This window comes from Linepithema humile, chromosome 6 (genome assembly GCF_040581485.1).
Source record: "Linepithema humile isolate Giens D197 chromosome 6, Lhum_UNIL_v1.0, whole genome shotgun sequence".
Taxonomy (NCBI): domain Eukaryota; kingdom Metazoa; phylum Arthropoda; class Insecta; order Hymenoptera; family Formicidae; genus Linepithema; species Linepithema humile.
In genome coordinates, this window is record NC_090133.1 from 12,741,461 (window position 1) to 12,759,974 (window position 18,514).

An 18,514-nucleotide genomic window follows, 5' to 3' on the forward strand; every position below is an offset into this window, starting at 1 on the left:
ACGTACGTTCGTCTCTTCATTTTTATTTGTGCGCAATAGAGCTTGTAGGCAATCGTACTGTAGGCAATAATTTTTGTGTGCAATGTGACTTGTGCGCAATACTGTAGTGTATACAAACAACCATTCGGCTTTTAATATTTTATTTGTGTGTAGTATAACTTGTAGGTAACCGATCTGTAGGCAATCATTTTTGTGTGCAAACGAAATGTGGACAAATGGGATGTCGGCAATCGGTACTGTAGGCAATCAATTTGTAGGCAAACGGGACCCTCCCTTCATCATCGAGTCGAGAATATTCATCGGTTCGTGGGCAATGATTTGTACCTACTAACACCATTTGACCATCACATCGAATACCGACAACTCTGCATTTAGAGCAGGGATTACTGGAAGTATGTCCAAAATGATTCAGTAACCATGAGCGTGCAGGTACATCTGCGATGAAAGCTCTTAGTACCACTGGGAATTGTTTCTGAAGAAATGAAACATCACCGCTGTCGATAACTTGAAGAACGTCATCGATAAACTCTTCGAGGAAAAGATCAATGTTACCTGGTTTTTTTGATCCTTTGTATACTCCTATAACTTCAGGTTTTGAATTAGCGATGTTAGCTGTATAACATTGAATCGGCCAAATTTGCATATTTCCCGAGTTATTCAACCTGGCACCATCAATACTCCAATCGACTTGCAGTACATCTGGAATCAAGTGCGGTGATGTTTTTTGTAGAATTCAAAGAAGACCTTTCTCAAATCCTACATGCAAATATTCTCCCGGATACATTTTACGCACAACGGCACCTCCACGTGGAGTGTTTAATAATGTTCGTGTATCTATTGGAAGATATGCGAGAGACGGCAATGTTCGCAATGTTTTCAAAATGATATTTCCTTGTGTATGTGTAAGATTTGCTTGTATAAAAGACGATGCAAGGGATTCTTGAAAAACATGCAAAGGATTAACGTCTGCAACTGTATTGTCATCACTTATGTTAACAGAAGAAACATTACTTTGGAGGCTGATAAAACTACCACTATTATCGACATCCATTTTATCAGCAGAAGAACAATGCTCACTGCGTTGCTCGCTGGCAACAGATATTTGATCGAGAGAATAGTGACATTGAGATGTTGAAGTTACACCTATACTACTGTCATTTGCATCTTCCATATTATCCGGTAGTGTGTTTCGATCCCTTTGATTGATCTGCCGTAACGAGCGTAATATGTTTGTACGTTGGAGTAATGACAATTTAAAAACCGGTTTCCGACCTTGCGAGGTTTTAAATTTTCGAGTTTGAAAGGGATTTATTTCAGCAATATTAAAACATGTAAGATTTAAAAAATTTCAATAAAACACTGCACGTATGTCAAAAGCAATAAATAATTTAAAAACTGGTACAATGAAGAACATAACTGAAAATCTTACACAAATTTAAATATGTAGAAATAATCTGAAACAAAGAAAAACCTGAAATGTATATGCTATATGTATTCATCGTAATTTTCAAATTTATAGTTTTATCGATTATCACACTGCACAATATTAACATGTAACGGAATTTTTATTTATAAGGAAGAAAGAGAATATCATACTATAAATAATAATAAATCCACGACTATCACATGCGATAAATTAAGAAGCCGGAAGTAAAATAAGCTACGTAATTATTAAAAGAAAATATATTATCTCTTAAAAGTTTTTTCAGACTGAATTATCGCATATATATATACATATATACAATATATATATTAAAAAACATCAGCAACTAGAAATTTTTTAAATTAATTTATACATGTATATTTATACTTTACAGCAATCTATGATATTTTTCTATGTACTTGGTGACAGACAATATTTTTTTATATATTTGGTCTCTTCCACGTAGCAAGCGGTCATTATCTGATGTCCTAATTATTAATCATGACGTCACAATCGATTATTTTGACGGCAAAATAAGAAATAAATCAGATAATGACCGCTTGCTTGGAATATTACTGACATGTATAATCTTATCCGTGTGGTAGACTTGCAAATGGCTGGGTAAAGTTTTAAATAATAAGCTTTAAATAAACTATAGCATGTTAGAAAAAAAGACGTAATATTTTTCCCAGATAGCACAGTAAATTCGCAAAATATTCTTCAAGTTTTCTTCTTTTTTTTTCTTTCTTATATATATATATATTAAAAAACATCACAGCAATTAGAAATTTTTTAAATTAATTTATATATATTTATACTTTACAGTATATTTATACTTTACAGTAATCTACGATATTTTTCTATGTACTTGGTGACAGACAATATTTTTTTATGTACTTGGTCTCTTCCAAGTAGCAAGCGGTCATTATCTGATGTTTTAATTATTAATCATGACGTCACAATCGGTTATTTTGACGGCAAAATAAGAAATAAATCAGATAATGACCGCTTGCTACTTGGAATATTACTGACATGTATAATCTTATCCGTGTGGTAGACTTGCAAATGGCTGGGTAAAGTTTTAAATAATAAGCTTTAAATAAACTATAGCATGTTAACAGTCTATTATATAAAAGTCATCTGTGTTTTTACATAATAATATAACTTTGATATTTAAAGCGAAATTGCAAACACTAATATCTCCAGTATTATAAGAAATTCTGACAAAGAAATATCTATTTCACAGTGATTCGATTGCGACGCATACAAATAGATACATCCTGCAACGACGAACTTCTTTTCACAGTAATTTTTTTCTCCAAAGGTTTATAAAAATATATTAATCATAATATACACAGTATGTTTGAAAAATAAAATGATTGGTGCTATATCAATTTAAACACTAATCGTATGTGTAAACACCTTTTATTTTATTCAAAATATCCCTTAGGAAAATTTATTTTAGACTGGCCTAAAGTTTATTAAAGTTTTGTTTAGTAACTTTAAAAAATTGAAAAGTTCTATTAAGTAACTTAAAAAATTTTTAAGTTTTGTTTAAGTTATTTCAGAGTTTTAAAAATATCCTTGAGTTTTTGCTTCTTTAGTTATTGAAAACATAAAGTTCATGAAAAGTATCTAAAAGTTTATGTGAAGTAACTTAATGGTGGTGTTTAGTAACATAAAGTTGGCGTAAAAGTAAATAAAAGTTTGTGTAAAATAATTTCAAGGCCTCCCTTAGGAAAATTTACTTTTTGAAACTTAAAAAAAATAATTTAAGAAAACTTTTTGATTTATTATAAAACTTTTTAAAAATTTTGAAGAGTAAATTTGAACACTTTAAAATAGGATTTACTCTTCAAAAACTTTGAAAAATTTCTTTAATAAATAAAAAAGTGCTCTTAAATTATTTTTTTAAAGTTTTATATAGTAAATTTTTCTAATATTAATATTAGTGAATACAAATGTGTAATGCAGAAGTAATAAACAAGGAAATAGAATTTGCAATTAACCTGCAGGTTAATTGCAAATTCTTTTTCCTTGTTTATTACTTTTGTATTACACATCTGTTTAATGCTAATAAATTTACAATGTGAGTAATTTGTGTTCCGCATTCAATTCTCTGAGCATTGCAGTATTTACAATTTTAAGTATTACATGATTTCAAGGACCAAAACTTAAGAAACTTTGAGACCTTGAAGTTACTTTACACAAACTTTTACTTACTTTTACACCAACTTTATGTTACTAAACACCATCATTAAGTTACTTCACATAAACTTTTAGATACTTTTCGTGTACTTTATGTCTTTAATAACTAAAAAAGCAAAAATTCAAAGATATTTTTGAAACTTTGAAATAACTTAATCAAAACTTAAAAATTTTTAAAGTTACTAAACAAAACTTTAATAAATTTTAGGCCAGTCTAAAGTAAATTTTCCTAAGGAACCCATTTTCAGTACTTTTCTTCACTAAACTCCATAAATTTTGCTTAATAACAAAATTATTATGAAGTTGACCATTAAATATTTATGTTTCAGACAATATATTGATTCGCCATGTTTATAGAATTACTCGAATTTCTCGTTATTGTTATAAGTGCTGTGTATATTTATTACAAGTATGTATTATTTAATTATTGGCGCAAGAAAGGCGTTTTTTACGTTAAACCTATTGTACCAGCGGGCAATTTGACAGCTTTTGTAACTGGAAAAAAATCTCTGGGTAAGTATTTTGCATTAATTAACATTCTTTTTTATATATTTACATCCTCGCGTACTTTTCCATCGCCGTTATTTCTTTTTTTCTTATATTTTATTCTTATTATTCCACGTTTTTTCCTTTTGTTTTACTTTCTGTTTTCTTTATTAATTTACATTTGTAATAATAATTGAAAAATAAAAAAACAAATATTTTATTCTAAGTGGAATAATAATTAATAAATACAGAGTTCATACATATGTATGTTCCAAATTACTTTTCTATCTTTCATGACATATAAAGTTGCCCCATTAAAATATTTTTTGCAAGAGTAAGATTAAAATGATGCTTACATTTTGTTATACAAAAGATTATATTGTCATATAATAAATTGTGTGTGAGATCTTTTAAAATTCTTCCAAAGTCATAAAATTCAAGCAATTTCTGTTATATTGTTATGTCTTTATTTAATGTGAAAAAATGCGAAACATGAATAGAAAATGAATTCCACAGGTGAACTTTATCTTGATGTCTATGTAAGATACAAGGGCCACCGTGCCTTCGGAATGTATTCATTCTTTAAGCCTAATTTGGTAATCGCCGATCTCGATCTTATTCGAACTGTGTTAATAAAAGAATTCGAGAGCTTCCATGATCGTGGAACGTTTTGCAACGAGAAAATTGATCCATTGTCAGGCAATTTGTTCAATCTGCCTGGAAAAAAGTGGCGAAACTTGCGCAACAAGCTGATACCCACGTTCACTTCCGCAAAAATAAAGCAAATGTTTATGACATTGAAAGAACATGGTAGACAATTAACCCAGAGCGTGGAGAATGAAGGTCGGGCAACAGATTGCATCGAAATGAAGGATATGTTTGCAAGGTGAGCAACCTTTTTTTTAAGAACTGCACAAAAATTTTAATCAGCAAAAAATAATATACAAAAATTGCAACAGATTGCATCGAAATGAAGGATATGTTTGCAAGGTGAGCAACCTTTTTTTTAAGAACTGCACAAAAATTTTAATCAGCAAAAAATAATATACAAAAATTACAAATAGAAGACTATTAATAAATTGATTTTTTTTTAAAGTATATAAAAATATTTACTTTTTTAAAACTTATCCTCTGTTAAAATGTAAAAGAAGTAAGAAATGTATAATATATTATTTTTAAAACTCATATTATGCTTGAAACAACAAGTTAAGAGACATTTTAAGAGAAAAGTTAACAATTATGCATTTATAAATACAAATACACAATTTGTAAAATATATTTCAACAAAAAAGCAAACAAAAAATTTTTTTTATATCTTAATTGATAATATTTTTTTACAAAGTCAGCATATCGCGTAAACAAGAATGTGTCATGTTACAAATTAATAAGATGATCAACTAAATAATAATTATCTTATTAATTTATAACATGACATATTCTTGTTTATGCGATATGCTGACTTTGTAAGGAAATATTGTCAATAATCGAAATGATCAATTCAATAATTTATATCAAGAATATCGAATATAGCGCAATATTGTGAAAAACACTTTTGCGAGTTATACTTTGCATTTTTACTTGTATATACATTGCATGATAAAAATTTATTAAAACTTAGTGAAATAAATTTTTTTCAATTAACAATAGATATTCGACGGACGTAATCATGTCAACAGCTTTTGGAATCGAAGCCAATTGTATAAAAGATCCGAATAGCGAATTTCGACGCTGGGGAAAGCAAATCTTTAAAGAAAATTCCTTTTGGATCGCATTGTTTTTATTCTTTCCCCAATTTATGAATTTCTTTTCCGTTCCTACCACTAATAAAAATATCACACAATTCTTTATAAAAATGTTTCGGGACAATGTGAATTATAGACAAACTTTTAATGTCGTTCGGCACGATTTTATGAATCTTCTGATACAACTCATGGAAAAGGGCTATGTTGAACCCGACGATAAGAAAGATACCACTAAAGATACCATTAATGTATCTCGTAAGTTCATAATGTTAATATTTATTCTTATATTATTGTTCGTGTTAATTTGTATAATATAGCTACGCCAAGTAGATAAACGCATCTGCAGTTTTTCTTCTAAAGTATTTCTGCAGATTGCTTATTTGAACATATCTTATATATTTCATTTATTATCCACAGCAACCACGAATAGAATTACTATGTTAGAAGCTACTGCACAAAGTTATGTTTTCTTCTTGGCCGGCTTCGAGACTTCCTCAACGACGGCGACATTCAGCTTATACGAATTGGCTCAACAACAACACATACAGGACAAAGTTTACAATGAGATTGATAAAGTACTAAAAAAGCATGGAGAACTGACTTACGATTCTGTGAACGAAATGACATATCTTCACAAAGTAATAAACGGTAAGTATTTTTGCTCTTGCAAAGATAATGAATCAAAGAACTTGAGGAAATATTCAAATACTTTCTTTTCAAATTTATATGTATTTCTTAAAAAAATAATAATAAAAATTTGTTACATTTTAAAAAGTGCATTTTTATATTTTTTACGTATTACAGAAACTTTGAGAAAATATCCGGCTGTACCTATTCTAAATCGTGTCTGCACTAAAGATATAAACGTTCCAACGACGAACATCCATGTGCCAAAAGGAACTTTAATCTCCATTCCGGTATTCGGAGTGCATCGTGATCCATCAATATATCCAGATCCGGATAAATTTGATCCCGAACGATTCAACGCGGATGAGATAGCGGCTAGACATCCTTATGCTTATTTGCCTTTTGGAGAAGGACCACGAATTTGCATCGGTAAGAATAAATTAATCTATTTATACAGGGTGTCCCAGACCTACCATAACACCCGTTAATGGCAGATTCCTGAGGTTATTTGGAGACAAAAATCTTAATGCCAAAATGTCGAGGCTGCTAGTTTTTGAACAGGAAAGGTTTAAAGTTCACAATCAGCTTGTCAAAATTTTGTGCGCTCAGGGACATCGCATCTCGAAAGAGCCCACAACACTTTACTTGGCTCACTTTATTCACTTTATTTTTTTGTATACTGTTTGCAAGACTGACAAATTTAATAACGATAATAATTTTTACTGTATGAAGCGCAATGCGCATCGAACTGTCAAAGCATTCATGTGAAACGTGCCATTAACAAGTGACATTTCTCATGTGATGAGAAAAAATCAATACAATCGGTACGAAGTGTGATTGTATTATCCGTAAAGTATTGTGCTCAAATGACCTCAGGAATCTGCCACTAACAGGTGTTACGGTAGGTCTAGGACATCTTGTATATTTAATAACAGGGGATCCTACAAACTAAATCAATTCGAACAGCGCTGCATCCGCTCATTCGCCGTTACAAGTACTTTTGTCTTCTTTTTTGACTATCATACCTAGATAACTAAATGTTAACAATGTTGGCCAATTTGCCAACATCGCTAACATTTCGTTTGCTATGTAGTTACACTTCTTTTTTTCATTAACCTCGCCATTTAAAATCTTGTAATTTTGATCTCTGATTTGTAATTAAGAACCTTGAAATTTACAGACACTTAAAGATTTCTTAGATACTAATTTTGCATAAGTTAAAGAAATATTTCCTATTCGTAATCAGAGATATTGTAACAACTTTATTGCTAGTAAAAGTTAATGAAGCCAATAATTATAGATTGAAATGTAAATTATTCCGTTAATGTATCTAATTTTCAGGTGCGAGATTTGGTTACTTGCAAGTCAAAATTGTACTTGTGAGTCTCTTGTCGAAATTTAAGTTCAAGCTTCATCCTCGAACTCCAGTTCCACTTTCTTTCGATGAACGATCTCCTGTACTTGTAGCCAAAGGCGGTGTGTATTTTATCATCGAGCAGCGATAAAATAATTTTTTTTAATAAGAGGTATTTTTATTTAAATCTTAAAAAAAAAATTATTTTTAAATATTGCTGCGTACATTACGTACACAGCGTGTCTTACAAATATTGAATAGTACAATAGATTTAATAGAGAGTGAAAAGGAAGAAGAGAGAAGAAGAAAGAAAAAGAGAGGGAAAGAGAGAAGACAAATATAACAAATTGGCACAGCACTGATGAATTAACATGCAATAAGAAACAAAAATCGAATTAGGAGTGTACATGTGTGTAGTGCGAAGTGAGATAAGTGTGAACGCGCGTGATCGGATTTAATCGGACACGCATTGGCATTCTCCAAGTAGGATAAGAACATCAAGTAAAATTGGAATCTAAATTTAGGTAAGATAGATATAAAACTAAATATAAGAAAATTGTATACCCGAAGAGGTAATAACCATCAATAAACCATCAATTAAAATCTATCTGCGGTGTAACAAACATAATAGTTAATCGTCAAAATCTTGTTAATCGTAATGTACACAAAAAATTCCTCCTGAGAGATTAACAATTTTAGTAATATACTTTATTTAAAAAAAAAGAAACTTTTTAACATAATGCATATTATAGCATGGTAAAGTTAAAATAGCCCATTTTTATAACTTTGATCTTGAATTTCTCAAAATTGTGACGTGATGAAGCATCATTAAAAGCGGCATTATGTTCAAAAAAACTATGAAAGGAGATACCTAACATTCATGTGTTCGAAAAATGCTATTTTTTGTAAAACTGTGTTATATGAGTTATAATTTTTAGGATTGTGTTATATGTGTTATATGTGTTAACTCTGTTATATGTGTTATAATTTTTAGGACAAATTCGGCGATAATGTTTGAATTACGTGTAATTACAATGAAATAGGAATTTAAGTAAACACATGTTTTAAAGCATAAAGCATAAAAATGTATCGTTTATTTTGTAGATATTTCTATACACAGATTTCTTAAGTTATTTTATTTTTATCGTAAAAATTGATGACAATTAAAAGACTGCTGCTGCACGACGAACGCGAAGTTGGGAATTGAACCCGGGTCTTCCGCTTGCCGGGCGAATGTTCTGACCACTAAATTACTCAGACCCCACGCTTCTAACATTTATCTCTCTTAGATTAGGAAATCAACAAATCCCTTAGCCACTCGCGCCCTGATATTTTTTCTCTCTTCCTTTCTTTCCAATAATTCCTATCAGTACATACTGATTCTCCATATGTGAGAACAATGACTAAAATTTTCGTACACTTTAAGTATCTCGAACCAGAGATCGGTGTACAAATTTAACTGTCTCACGTAGACTAACAAATTAATTTCTTTAAAAAAAATTATAATTTCGCACTAACATCCCGCGACGGCTTTTTATGCCTTTCTATTATATTATTTGATAGTTATCATTTGAGCCTTTCCTTTATATGTGTTAGATTGTTTTAAATCATGCGGGCATTATGACGCGTTTATGTCCTACAGATTTGTTGATTTCCTAATCTAGGAGAGATAAAGGTTAGAAGCGTAAGGTCTGAGTAGTTTAGTGGTCAGAACATTCGCCCGGCAAGCGGAAGACCCGGGTTCAATTCCCGGCTTAGATATTCGCGCCCTGATATTTTTTCTTTCTTCCTTTCTTTCCAATAATTCCTATCAGTACATACTGATTCTCCATATGTGAGAACAATGTACTAAAATTTTCGTACACTTTAAGTATCTCGAACCAGAGATCGGTGTACAAATTTAACTGTCTCACGTAGACTAACAAATTAATTTCTTTAAGAAAAATTATAATTTTGCACTAACATCCCGCGACGGCTCTCTATGCCTTTCTATTATATTATTTGATACTTATTTAAAATTATCGTATTTAAAAGTTCAATTATACGTTAACTCGATTGAATTTATTGGTATTCATTAAAGCCGTTCATCAAGCCGTTCATCAAGCCGTTCATCAAGCCGTTTTTGTCTTATAGGCCTTTTAGAAGAAATTGCTGAACATGTAGATAAACGTGACAAAAACTAATAGTTAGAGCCGAAGGGGATGGGCAAAGCCCGTTGGCAGCGCCAAGTTTTTTTGTATTTTTTAATAAATATTTTGTTATTTTAATTAAATTTTTTTAAATTTTGTATATGCACTAAGAATAACATATCACTTACTTTCTAGAATCAAATTTTGATCAGTTTTATTTATACATTTTATGTATATTTTATGCATGCTTATTTTGAATTTGCACCTTGAATAATATATCAGTTACTTTTCATGTTGGTAATATATTAAAAATTTAGATAATTATTAAAATATAAACATAATGGAGTGTCTTTTTTAGAACTCTGCCAGACCTTATCATTTATGATTTTTTGTGATATATCACGTACTTTTTAGAGCATTGAAATTATTTTAAAATTATTTTTGCACATTTTGGATGTAACATTTATATTAAGTCAGTTATATATTAACTAAATTATTTTACATTCCAACACAAGTATTTTGTTTCATATCACACTTACATTCTGTGAAATAGATGTTTTATTTCGAATATTTAAACTAAACTATTTTTTGTTGTAATATTTTTTTGGTTTGACTGTCCCATTGATATAAAGCCATGGATAGCTGATATGAAATATCTTTGGTTTGACATCACGGTTTTGTTAAAATTTTTATAAAATATGCGAAATAAAACTATGATATCAAATCAAAGACATGTTAAACATAAAATAATTTAGTTAAAACATTCGAAATGACACTTATTATGTTTCACATAACGTAATTGTGATATCAAACGCAATACTTATGTTATTAGTTATTTTCTAATATTACCAATAAAACATCTGTTTCACAGAATATAAGTGTGATATAAAACAAAATACTTGTGTTATAATGTGAAATATTTTAGTTAATAAGTAATTAAGTTACTATAAATGTACAAAATTAATTATGTGACAGAATTGAAATTATTTTTTAATTATTGTTGTACATTTCGGATGTAACACTTTTATTAACTAAATTATATATTAACTAAGTTATTTTGCAATCCAACACAAGTATTTTGTTTCATATTACACTTATATTCTGTGAAACAGATGTTCTATTTCGAATATTCAAACTAAACTTTTTGTTGTAATATGTCTTTGGTTCGACTGCCCCATTGATATGAAGCCATGGATAGCTAATATGAAATATCTTTGGCTTCATATCACAGTTTCGTTAAAATTTATACAAAATATGCGAAATAAAACTATGATATCAAATCAAAGACATATTTGTTGAGCGCAGTTAGGATAAGAAGCGAGACACGTCTTTACTCGACAAAAGACAATCCAGAAGAGAAAGATTTATTTGTAACATTTCGCAGGTACAAAAAAACATCTTATCAAGTGCAGCATGGCGCCCGGTTCAAAAGAAAGAATAGTATTTTCTTACAACACTCTTACTCATTAATTATTAGAAATTGCTTTACTGTAACAAAAAAAATCTTCAATATATACATATATATATATATATATATATATACAGATAACATAAACACATTCTATAAACATTTTATAAATATTTGTTGAAAATATTAGAATATTCTTTTAATGTATTAAAAGATGTTCTTTAAATCTTCATAAAACGTTCAAATAAGACCAATTTTAATATTCCAGATAGGTTGAAAAAATATTCTTTATTATATTCCAGGAATATTCAAAGAAGATGTTTAATACAATGTAAAGAACATTCACTGAATATTCTACTAAATTACCTTTAGTATTCTAAATATTTATGCAAATACATTGATATAAAAAAAAGGTTTAATCAACTTTACCAATATTAAATGTTAAACAAAAGTTTTTATTGTTTTAATTTTTTATTCCAATAATATAAACATAAACATAAACCAAAAGAAACATTGATATTTTTAACAAAATAATTATATTTAAAATTGCACACATTCTTACAATAAAATATATATAATACAAAACAAGTAATATTATCGCTCGAAGGTTTGAAGTACCTCTACATAACGAAAAGCTTTTATTATTTTAATTTTTTATTCTAATATGTTTCAAAAATAAAAATAAAAATGATTTATTTTTATTTTTGATTTAATGATTTATTATTTAATGATTTATTTTTAACAAAATAATTACATCTATAAAGAATCGTTTTCATCTAGAAATTATAAAGTGCTCCAAACTTTTGAGTGTACATAGTGTACTTTATAATAAGACACTTAAGTATTGCTCTTATAATAAGATACATAAGTATTGCTCTTATAACACTATTTTACATTTTTTTTGCGTTTCTAGCTTTTGCTCTTACAAGCCATGCTTTCATTACAGTATCACTTAATGGTATATCAGTGTGTGTTTCTTGCACTGCTTCTATAAATAAAATAAGTATTACATTAGTAAAATATAAATATTACATAGTTCCACACACACATACACACATTTATATGCATGTGTAGATGAAATTAATTAATTAATACTTACTTATTATAGCACCAGATATACGTAAAAGGGAAAACTTATTCTTTCCTTTAAATCCGATCCAACTATATTTTTCGACTACTTCATTTGAAAATAATTGGAACATTATTTTTTTAATAGTATGCTTATACGTTGCTCCACCAACTTTTCATAATTCTATTACCTGTTAAATTATAATATATTAATGAAAATATAGACATTTTTAATTTATTCTTTTATTTTTTTATTTAAAGTTCTATTTACAAGTATGTTAGTATTGTTGTTTTCATCGGTTAGATACTCTTCTACGGCATTTAATTCAGAAATGTTTTTCAGAGGAAAGTCAAATTTATTAAAAATACTGTTTTCGTCATTTCTTATTAATGTTCTATTTTCTTGTGTTCCAATTCTTTTTAAAATTATTTGTACATCTTCACATATTTGCGATTGTTTTAAATTAAGGGGGCAGCCTCGTGTAACCGGTTAAAAAAATTAAAAAATTTTTTTTTGCTTTAATCAATAGTAATCCATGTAGAAAATATATTTCCAAAGTTACAGAACAAAATTCGAAGTTTTAAGGAGTCCACAGCCCATTTCTTGCGCGCAGATATACAAACGCGTGGCGGGGCGCTTGGTCAACGGTAACATAAGATATAAGATTATAGAATTTGTAACTGTTTTTGACGCGTTTTCGGAAGTACTTATTTGAGAGTGCAATTTGGAGAGTGCAAGCAAAGTGTGAAATTCGAAGAAGCAGGAAATCGGAGCCTCAGTTTTAAACTTGTTGTTACACTTTTCTTTTTTACTTTTCAATACCGAAAACTTTAAACGCGTTTTTCTCGAAACCAGTTTTTGGCAATTGGCGGGAAAAATTACTCAAAAACTATTCGATCAATCGAGTTGTCCCTGTGTATACATGTAGTTTAATAATATAAATTGTCGATGAACCTATAAAATTAGTAAAATAATTAATTTAAACAATTTTTATTGCATAAATAAGGTGACATTTTGTGGATCAAAATCGCAATTTTTTTTCAAATTGCTGCCATTTTTTCAATTTTCAACTTTTTACTTATTTTTTAGGTTTATTGACTAGATAATTTCATAGAAAAGAAAAACTTTTTTTTTTTTTGTTTCAAACGAGTGCAAAAGACGCTACAACTCCCGCCAATTCACAACTCCAGTGACGAGGCTGCGTCAACATTTGTTTATAGTGGCTCTATAATCAATTATTTTTAAACAAAAAAAATTTTTTTTTACTTTTTAATATATGTTATAAAACATCAAAAAGTTTTTAAAAGATCCGTTGTTTCTTCAAAAAAAATTCCTAAAAATCACCTTCGTTTTAGCGATTCATACGAGGCTCCCCCCTTAATAATTTGTAATTGACGTAAGACTTGTCTTTTAAATGCAATATCTAAAAAGACATTTGGTAGAAAGTATAAGTATATATTATATGTAGAAAATACTTATAAGTTAATTTGCTTTTTGATTAATGTCATGTGTGTGCGCAAGTATATAATACAAGCTACTAAAAATAATAGAATAGCTCATAGGCTAATAGGAGGATCTCAAGCCAAAGAAAATTGTAATTCTTGATACTTTTTATTGAAACCAATGTTTTAATTAAGCAGCATACGTTTCGGCTGATCTTTCAGCCATCATCAGTGCCTTACAAACTGAACAATTATATATCTTAGTAATTTTTTAATATGATTGAGGTCAAGATAATAAAAAAATGTTTTACCTAATAAGATAAATAATTAATAAAATTATTTTTCTATTACATACCTGTTTCTTAGAAGACAGTTATTTTAATTCGTTATTATTAATAAAAACTTTTATGAAGTGATCACGTATGTGATTGCGAGAATTACTTATTGAGGTGTTGATCGAAAATCACTATGTTCTTAACTGTGAGTTGAAATGTGAAACCCAGAAAGCGTTAAGGCAAAAAGGATATAAGGGAGGGGGGAACACAAGAAGAAGGAGTAACCAAATGTACAGCCGGCAAGAAGAAAATTATTATTTTTCTACCTCTATAAAGTAAGCAATAAGTTGAGAATCGGAACATACGAATCAGAGAGCAAATCAGTGTCACTTTGTTTATTTAATCCGTGTGACTGTCTTTTAATATTTATCATTTCAGAAGTTAGTCGTCTGAAATATGATTTTTCATTATCCACTATGCTAACTCCTTTCCAATTCATTTAGTGATTTAATTTTAACCGATATTGTGAGATAACTGAAAGAGAAGTGCTTTTCTTAATGTCGTTTTTATGCTCTTTGATCCTAGTCTCCAACCTTCTCTTCGTCTGGCCTATGTATGTTGCCTCGCAATCTGCATAAGCAATTTTATACACCACGCCACTATGTAACATTTTTCCTAGATTGTCCTTATGTCTCTTTATAAAATATCTCAAATCAAATTCCCTTGAATATGACATCCTAAACCCATGCTTATTAGCCATAGACGTGAATTTCTGCGATATGCCTTTGACGTATGGGATGGTAAAATACTTATTTCTTTGATCTTCCGAACTACCACCCTCTGCGCTTTGTCTTTTTTTTTCCTAAATGAATAGAATTTTAATCTTTCTTCAACAACACGAAAAATGAATGGAAGAGGGTAATTATTATTCAATAAAATGTTGATAATGTGATTAAAATCTTCTTGATAAAAACGTGGATGAGACAGTCTTATAGCTCTATCCACCATTCCAAAAATAACTCCTCTATTATGAGAAATATGGTGTTGTGAGTAAAAATTTAAGTACCTCCCGGAAAAAGTCTGTTTATGATACCATTTAGTAATAATGTTGTTCCCCTCCACAATTAATTCGACGTCCAAAAAACTCAAATGTCCATTATTAGCTCTTTCACACGTGAATTTAATTCTATTATGAAACAAATATTATGAAACGAATTGAAAACTTCTATTATTTTATTGATAACACTGCTATGAACCGCCAACACTATGTCATCCACATATCTATAAAAGAAAAGCGGTTTCAAAACTAATGTTTTCAATGCCCCTTCTTCTATATCCGTAAAAGTAATGTTATATAATAAGAGACAGAGGGAAACCCATAGGGCTATCAAAAGTTTGTTTATATACTTTATTTTGGAATTTAAAAAATGTAGAATCTAGAACAAATTTAATAGCTACGATAAACTCATCCAATGAAAGTTTCGTTTTATTGTCAATAAAATTCCATCTCCTACTTATACTGGACAGAGCCATTTCTATAGGTATATTAGTGAAAAGTGAAACAACATCAAGTGAGATCAGATCATAATCTTGTCTCATACTTATGCTGCTCATCTCTCTCACTAGATGAAAGCTGTCCTCAACAAAACTATTAGGAATGCTATTACTAAGAATCTCGTTAATTAAAATAACAACCGAGATTGTATAATGGGCTGTTGATACTGGAGACAATAATTCTAAGCGGAATGCCTTCTTTATGGATTTTAGGAAGCCCGTAGGCGCGTGGTAGGATGCCTTCACTTGACATTAAATAATTATAAATTTCTTTGCTAATAAATTCCTTATTTTTCCATCTATTTAAATGTGAGCGTAAATCGCTCACAATTTTATTAGTTGGATTCTTTTTCACAATTTCATAAGTGCTCTCATCTGATAAAAGACCATTCATTTTATTGATATAATCTGACCTATTAATCGCTACCGTCACATTGCCTTTATCCGCATTAGTAAATAAAATCTCAGGATGTTTTTTAATGAATTCATTCGTACAATTCATCTATTTAAGAATTAATTTTTCTTGAGAGTTATGTACATTGAACATTGTTATTATAAAAATATTTCAAAATTGGAATGGTCTTATTTTTAATATCTGTTTTAGAATCATCATCACTTTACCTATATTTATTTCAACAAATTTCATATAATCTAACAATACCTTATCTTTATCTTTTCTTTTTAAGGGAGTACAAAATCGATCGCCCATTTGTAATAACAATTGAATTTCATTAGGAATATCAACGTTGGTAAGATTAATGAACCATTCTTTGTGAATAATATCAAAAGAATTCTCCCATGTGAAAGCATCAGGAGACAATGTAATAGATTCAACTTTATTTTTATTTTCACAACTTGGAGGACGACCAACAGTGTATGCCCTTTCCACATTAATGTTATTGTCACAGATTATCGGATTAAGCATATTTTCTTGAGAATTGCTGTATTTACAATAGAAATCAATCCGTTTTATGTTTAAATTCTTTTTGTGCTTTACCAATGTCTTGGACAATTTTTTGTCAATTCTTTTAAACGACTCATTTAACAAACGAAATCTGAGATTCTCTTGTTTTTTAAAAAATTCGCTTTCTATATAGAAAGGAAGGCTATGTGATATTATATTCGCAATTTTGTACAGCTTAATCCTGGTCCATTGTAGATGCTTATATGCATCACGCAATTCCAAATTCAAAATTAATTTCATGAATCTGAATTTAGTTCGGTTAAATTTATCTACATAACCTTTTTGGTAAAAATGAATATCGAGATGGACCGAATCAAGGTGAGGAGGAACCACGTTTTCTCTCCTATACTCCTTAATAAATCTAATTCTTGACCTCAATTTAATTTCCAAGCGTAACAATTTTATGAACTCTTTCATTTTGTAACAACAATTTTCGCCAAAGTATAACCTGATAAAATTAAAATATTGTGTACGCATGTTCGTCCTCGCGTAAGTTTAATAATTTGATGTTTAGGCTCGCAAATTTCAAAACGATGGAATAGCAGGAGAATCCCGAGCCAAAGAAGATTGTAATTCTTGATACTTTTTATTGAAACCAATGCTTTAATTAAGCAGCATACGTTTCGGCTGATCTTTCAGCCATCATCAGTGCTACCCTTACAAACTAAACAATTATATATCTTAGTAATTTTTTAATATGATTGAGGTCAAGATAATAAAAAAATTTTTTACCTAATGAGATAAATAACTAATAAAATTATTTTTTTATCACATACCTGTTAGTAGTTATACTATGGGGGTTCTAACCCAGGGGCAATGAGGGGGGTGCGGGTGAAGAGGGGAAAAGGGGTATCAGATAACAGTGGAGGGGGTAATGACGTCATCGTTTTTAGGAGTGGTGGGGGGTATCAGATAACAATAATTCCTGGAAGTGGGGGATTTCCGGGATTCCCGGAAGAGATAAGATAAGGATTGTTAATACAAACATGAGTCGTCGAGAGATAAGGATTCCTGGAAGAGATAGGGATTCCGAGAACTGTTTAGATCCTTTGGTTTTTCTCTGCGCATCAAAGTGGAGCGCCATGTTGTCGGAATGCATCATCGCAATGTTTATACAATAAGGGTATATAAGGCCCGCGAAGAACGAGTGGTATAACAGTCGAAATGTTCATCGCACTCTCGGATGAACGCGATATTCTCAATTTAACAGCAGCGGAGTTAGAATTTGTGCCAAAGGTGATTTTATTAAGCAAGTTTGCTCGGTTCGTGGACCAAGTGTGGGAGAAACTTCCGGAACACGTAAGAGTGGACCCGGAAGTGCAGGGTTACCGTCGGTGCAAGAAACATCACAATCAACCGTGGCAGCGCGACCACATCGACGGACCCGCGCCATACGTTAAAGATTGCACTCTGTGCGAATTAGGTGAGAAAAATATCTCTAAAAAAATAGAAAGTGAGAAATATTCAGCGAGTAGATATTTAGGTGTATTGTAAAATGTTTCAGGATCACCACGATGCGACAGCCGAGGAGTCTCGTCGAACTCGCCAGGAAGGTCATAAACCAGAACGTCACAAGCAGATACCTATTGAGCGATCTACCGCTTCCGGAGAAGTATATTCGACAATTGTATCAGACGTATGGTCGGGATCGCTTCGAAAAATTGTTATCAAAATGTAAGACGCAAGTCGAGTACTTAGGCATCGTACAGTTGATGTGTTGTGTCGATGCCGACGAAATGTCGGAAATGTTTGTATGCGAATATTGAAATAAAAAAATTTTTATATTTAAAATTAAAGTTTTTTTTTTATCATCATCCCGCTGTAGTAATATAA

At 30.1% G+C, this 18,514-nt stretch overlaps 1 protein-coding gene and 1 non-coding gene across 6 annotated transcripts; both read left to right on the forward strand.

Moving 5' to 3' along the window:
• Window positions 1-2,584: 2,584 nt before the first annotated feature.
• On the forward strand, window positions 2,585-8,447 carry LOC105668957 (cytochrome P450 6k1). Of its 5 annotated transcripts, none has more exons than XM_012361690.2 (8): window positions 2,601-2,747; window positions 3,961-4,144; window positions 4,634-5,003; window positions 5,765-6,114; window positions 6,277-6,507; window positions 6,664-6,915; window positions 7,828-8,012; window positions 8,110-8,447. In XM_012361690.2, the coding sequence occupies exons 2-7, from the start codon at window positions 3,979-3,981 to the stop codon at window positions 7,989-7,991; spliced, it is 1,533 nt and encodes a 510-aa protein (XP_012217113.1). In that variant the 5' UTR covers window positions 2,601-2,747; window positions 3,961-3,978; the 3' UTR covers window positions 7,992-8,012; window positions 8,110-8,447. The 5 variants fall into 5 exon arrangements, with proteins under 5 accessions (XP_012217121.1, XP_012217113.1, XP_067214600.1 ...); XM_067358499.1 differs by having other exon boundaries at window positions 8,119-8,447; XM_012361698.2 differs by having other exon boundaries at window positions 2,585-2,728; window positions 7,828-8,447.
• A 1,082-nt stretch (window positions 8,448-9,529) lies between these two features.
• Window positions 9,530-9,601, forward strand: TRNAA-GGC (transfer RNA alanine (anticodon GGC)). Its single transcript has one exon. It is a non-coding gene; the product is annotated as a tRNA-Ala (tRNA).
• Window positions 9,602-18,514: the final 8,913 nt, after the last annotated feature.

Bases quoted from the DNA above. Each gene is read 5' to 3' on its own strand.
- LOC105668957 (XM_012361698.2), top strand. From the start codon at position 3,979: ATGTTTATAGAATTACTCGAATTTCTCGTTATTGTTATAAGTGCTGTG. The intron at 5,004-5,764 runs GTGAGCAACCTT...AATTAACAATAG, and splicing joins ATGAAGGATATGTTTGCAAG to ATATTCGACGGACGTAATCA. The intron at 6,916-7,827 runs GTAAGAATAAAT...TCTAATTTTCAG, and splicing joins AGGACCACGAATTTGCATCG to GTGCGAGATTTGGTTACTTG.